Raw genomic sequence first — 5847 nt, 5'->3', positions numbered from 1 at the left:
AGAAAAACATGCTTAACCATATTACAACATTCCCATATAGACCAAATAACTGCTTGTCAAATTACACTCAAAAAATCTCGTCTGGTTCGTAAGAGACCCTTCACCAGCTTTGGATTAGACATCTTGATCTGTAAAAGACTTTCTTATTGATTAATGTATTACAATATACAAATTGATATTTGCACATTAAATCAATTCTAAAGTTCAGCATGTAAATCTAGTATAATATTTTTTAATATATTTTAACTAATATGCATTCATTACTACTTAAGGTTGCTAACAGATTTTATCATTTTATTTTGTTATTGACTTAACTCAAAGAAGAAAAGAAACAGAAGCTACTTGATAACTTCAAGAAACAATATCAGACAAAGGATAATTTCACAATAAGAAACATAATATGCAGGCATCAGCAGAAGGATGCAATTTTCCATTGAACTTTCAACACAGTGAACAATGAAGGGAAAACCATCAGGCATATATCGAAAAAAAAATGGACAATTAATAGTATTGATTTGCTAATTTTAATCCTAATAATATTATTTGATTATAAATTCTAACAAGAATGGTTGAAAAATTTCCTTAAAGAAAAAGTTCTAACAAGAAGGAATGATATTAACTAGTTTTAAAACATTTTCATATATTTAATTGAAGTTTCATTTTGTTTTGCACCTTACTGTGCCATGTGAGATAAACCAGGGACTTCCATACTCAAATGCATCCCAACTTCTAATCCTAAACAAGAAACAAGATCCAAACACTAATAAGCATGAAAAGGTATTAGAGAATACTTTCTCAAGTATTTAACAGAATGAATCTAGAAATCAAACAGAGAAGACCACAACATCCACATGTATCTACAGAATTCAATGGAAAATTAATTAGTAAAGATCGGCCAATGATGTCGGGATTTCAAATGACAAGCATGTTCATACTGCTTCTAACTCTCTTACATATATCATACAAAAATGTAAATAAATCTCAAGTTGTTGTTCTAAAGAGGAATATATAATCTACATGTAAGTTTTTTTTCCAAAATTAAATAAGTTATAGTTTGTTCTCAAAAGTTGGTAGGTAGGACCAATGGAAACACAAAAATATGTAACAGATGAGAAATGTGTTCTAAAACAAGTAGGCCAAACTGTTGGAAAATATAGAGCGTGAGGGAGCTAGTGGTAGGGCCACACATTAGTGATGAGCATATTGTAGGAGGAGACACATTAGTGATATGGTGAAGCCTTCAATATTATTGACATTGCATCTCAAAGGCTTAGAGGCTTGAATACAATTGCACCCATATAAGTCTATTTATAGGTGCTTATAGATGTTTCTAGAACTAGAATAATCTAGGCCTTTGTTTGCCTTTTCTACATTAGAATATTATGGATGTTTCTAGGCTACAACTTAACCTAGACATTAATGGAACAATCTAGAAACATATAATAACTTTAAGCTTATTCTAGTTTTCTCTAATGTATTCTAGAAATATCTAGAAATGTGCATCATATTTCAACACTCCTCCTTGATGCATATTTCGAAAACTTCAAATGTAGTACGTAGTTGCTCAAACATAGATGTGTGCTATCATCTCCTCCTGCATTGATACTCTTCATAGTTGATCAATTTGACATGATAGAAAAGTTGTGCCACCTCTTGCCATAATATTTGTTATTGGTCTCCTTGCCGGTCTTGTTGAAGACTTTCGCATGGATCATTCTTCCTCCTTAGTTGCATGTGAATCTCCTTGTCGACATTGTTGAAGATTTCTGACAGAGAGAATTTCTTCTTCATAGTTGCTTGTGAGTCTCCTTGTCACTCATGTAGTAGATTCTTGACAGGGACTCATTCTTGCTCTAGTAGTTACCTATGCTTGAACTCAAGTTAAGCATCAAAGGTCACAGGTCTCCATTTATATTTATTGCCTGGACTTGTGCTCTATTTGAACTTGAGTGTCTTATTCGCCATAGGTCTTCGACATTAGTCGGACTTGAACTTTAGAGGATCGGGCTGTTAGGCTACCTGAACTCCTCTATAGCCTTCTTAGTTTTTGTTTGAACTCAAACAGAGTAGAGCCTTGTGGCTACATGTACTCCTTTTGTGTTTGAGTCATAGACTGAGAATTTCTACTTTTGAAGAATTCATGTTATAGAAGAACATATAGTTGGTGACACGAGGTCATATTTTGCTACGCCCTGTTAATGACCGAACGCAACTCTGATACCACTGTTGGAAAATATATAGCGTGAGGGAGCTAGTGGTAGGGCCACACATTAGTGATGAGCATATTGTAGGAGGAGACACATTAGTGATATGGTGAAGCCTTCAATATTATTGACATTGCATCTCAAAGGCTTAGAGGCTTGAATACAATTGCACCCATATAAGTCTATTTATAGGTGCTTATAGATGTTTCTAGAACTAGAATAATCTAGGCCTTTGTTTGCCTTTTCTACATTAGAATATTATGGATGTTTCTAGGCTACAACTTAACCTAGACATTAATGGAACAATCTAGAAACATATAATAACTTTAAGCTTATTCTAGTTTTCTCTAATGTATTCTAGAAATATCTAGAAATGTGCATCATATTTCAACACATACCCATGCTGCCAATGAAAATCAAATAAATATGACACAAGAATCTTATCCATGTAGTATAGGCAAGGCAATGAAAATAAATACAATGTTAACTTGTAAATAACGCCCAACTGCTAGCATTCCACAATACCTTAAGCAATAATCATGCACAAATTGATGTATTCCCACTTTTTTCCAGTGAACGAATAGCAAGGTGGAGCAATTATCTTTCTCAATGATGGCCTTGAATGTACCATTGAGGCAACAATATCACCATGCACTCCACGGCATTTCCTCAAATTGATCTCTCTCAGTTGCTTGCAGTTTTCTACCACGTGCTTCAATCCCTTCTCTGTGACATCACAGCAAGTTTCCAGTAACAGATGCAAAAGTCCACAACAACCCTTTGAGATCACACGAAGTCCTTCATCATCAACTCCTGTATGTGACAAGTTCAAGACTTCCAATTGAAGAGCTTTAAATTTCTTGCTGCGTAGCTTCACTCTTGGACAGTAGGATAAGTTCAAATGTCTAATCTTAGAACATCTCCGTAAAACTTGACGAATACCTTCTTCATGCAATCTATAGGAAGAGCTCAAATCAAGCAGCTCCAAATTGGGGAATGAGGAAGCAAATGCTTCTATCTTTTCATTTGTTAGCCAACGATTGTAAACCAAACTGAGAGACTTTATTTGAGGGTTTGATACAAAATTCATCCAAACATTAGGATACCCTGCATATTCGTATTCCACTTTGATCTCATTAAGGGAAGGACAATCCCTAATGAATGAAAACAACGAATCACTTTCATAACATTCATAATAATTGGTATAGGATAAAGACCTCAACGTAGATCTCTGAAATAGAGCAATCTTAATGCCTGCTCTGGTTAATTGACGACATCTAAATATAACGGCCTCTTCGAGAAGCTTACAATTCTTAAACAAATGGAAAAGCAATTCGTCATTGATGTAGTCCTGACCAGAGAGATTAACCTTACGAAGTTTGAAAAGTGCTATTGAAAGAGCTTTTACCCCACCGAGAATGCCTGTCAACTTTCCACGTTTACTGAGGTCGAGTTCTTCAAGCAAAGGGAAACAATCGGCAATGAGGAACATGTCAGTGCTAGTGACAGATAAAATGTTGGAACATGTGAGAGAGGTCAAAGTTGTAATATTTTGAGAAAGAGCCCGCAACCCACTTGCTGGAATGATGGCTTTATTGGAGATATTAAGTGATGTGAGTTTCAATGGGAAACGAGAGATTTCGAGGAGAAGCGCATCGAGTTCACGATGGAAGATTGGGTTATCACCAGTGTAGCAACGGGAGAGGTTGAGGGAGGTTAGATTCGGAAACCTTTGAAACAGGCGACGGGGATAAGGGAGTGTTGCAGTATAGATAGTGAGAGAGAAATGGAAATTGTTGGTGATGGAGAGCAACTGTTTGGATACAGAGGAGAGAGATTTCAAATAGCGGCTGTATTCTCTGTCGTCGCTTCCGTCGGTGACCAAATTGAAGATACGTATCCAGCAATCATCCGGTAAATATAATGATTCTTCAGCAGAAGCCATGGTTGTTTTTGTGGAAGAAACGAAACCAATTGGTTTGAAAAATTTAAAGAGAGAGAGAGAGGGAGGAGAGAGATAAAGCGTTTTCTGAAAGTTGGAAATTTTAGGGTTTGGTTACAGAAGGAAGAAGATATCTATATATATATATAAATAAAACTACAGCTAACTTTCAGTATTTTTGGGACTTTTCCTTTCCTTTCGAAAATACTCTCAATTTTCAATACAATACAAACAAAACATGTAACGAATGGAATAAGAATAAATTTAAATATTAAAATAAAATGTGTAACAAACACAAAAAAAAATGTAACAAACGAGATGAATGTATCTATACTTACTTTTTCATTATCCAAATTATACCTTTAAACCATAGTCACATAATTCGCGGTTCGTTCCGGTACGCGGTACGGGTACGGGTTCGCGGTACGCGACAGGAGAAGAATTCGGTACGTATAGGGGTATACAGCTTCGGTACGCTCCGGTTCGTAGTAGTAATAATACCTAAATAAATATAGTGAGCTATAAAAAAAAAGTATTTTTTTACCTAATTTCTTCTACCAAGTTTCTCACTCTCCACTCTTTGTTCATGTTCTTCTCACTCAGTCCTCAACTCATGGTGATTCATTTTATATTTACTTTGTAGTCTAAACCTTTTTTCAACCAATCAGCGGTAACCATGCTTTGGTACGCTTGGTTCGCTGGTTTGTGCGTACCAATACGCCGAAGTACCCGAATTCGGTACTCACGTACCAATTCGCAATTCTCCCTTGATTACAAGAATTATGTGACTATGCTTTAAACAACAAATTTTTTCTATAATAAAGATTGTTGCTGGTGTCATTAAAAAAAAATAAGAATTTAGATTTATTTTTTGTTATATTGTTGGTTTCATTGAAATAGACGTACCCGGGGAATACCGGGTTCGATTCCCAGGGGGAACAACGCATGACCGGTGCGCATGCCTCTATGCATGAGCCGGATTAGTCGCCAACCTTTGGTGCGTCGGAAATCGGTGCGAAAGCCAAAATGAAAATGAAATAGATAATCAAGATTATTTTGATTTGTTATAATTTGAAAGCAATAAATATTTATAGTTTTACTTTTAATCAAAATTAAAATTTCATAAAAAAATACCGTTTAAAATTTTCAAACATAACGCAATAAAAACTCGTCACATTCTTTTCAAAAGATTTCTTGCCCCTCATATCTCTTTAAGGCCCTAGAATTTACGAAATTGCCCTTAATAATACGCCATTTGGATAACTACCGGATGTTCTTTTTAAAAAATTTCATTTTGTACATCCGGTAGATAACTACTGGATGTTCATTTTAAAATTTTCCATTTTCTACATCAGTAGATAACTACCGGATTATTGCCCATTTAACCTCTTGTTTTACATAACAAAGAGACATCATCCAAACTTTTCCTCTCATCTTCTTGCATCCCTCCACCAGCTTATTTCATCCACCATTTCACCCTGATTACCTAACCAAACCACTATCTGAACTCATTCACCCCACGCGAATGCCAAATCCTCATTGTTCAATTATCCTCATTGTATAAATAAGTTGTTTTGAATAAGCTGTTTTGCACAAATAAGCTATTTTGTATAAATAAGTTGTTTCGAATAAGCTATTTTGCATAAATAATCTGTTTTGAATAAGTTGTTTTGCATAAATATGTTGTTTTGCATAAATAAG

At 35.1% G+C, this 5847-nt stretch overlaps 1 protein-coding gene across 1 annotated transcript; it reads right to left on the bottom strand.

The window, feature by feature from the left end:
- Nucleotides 1-2730: 2730 nt before the first annotated feature.
- LOC146926888 (F-box/LRR-repeat protein 16-like) lies at nt 2731-4164 on the bottom strand. The gene has a single exon (XM_085706986.1). The coding sequence runs from the start codon at nt 4147-4149 to the stop codon at nt 2731-2733; it is 1419 nt and encodes a 472-aa protein (XP_085563112.1). The 5' UTR covers nt 4150-4164.
- Nucleotides 4165-5847: the final 1683 nt, after the last annotated feature.

The sequence above is a fragment of the Medicago sativa genome, chromosome 4 (genome assembly GCF_051527215.1).
Source record: "Medicago sativa cultivar Bolivia chromosome 4, Bolivia_mono, whole genome shotgun sequence".
Taxonomy (NCBI): domain Eukaryota; kingdom Viridiplantae; phylum Streptophyta; class Magnoliopsida; order Fabales; family Fabaceae; genus Medicago; species Medicago sativa.
Note: the sequence above shows the minus strand (reverse complement) of the source record. Positions and strands in the feature narration are given on the sequence as shown.

Coding starts and splice junctions, on each gene's coding strand:
- LOC146926888 (XM_085706986.1), bottom strand. CDS start 4,149: ATGGCTTCTGCTGAAGAATCATTATATTTACCGGATGATTGCTGGATA.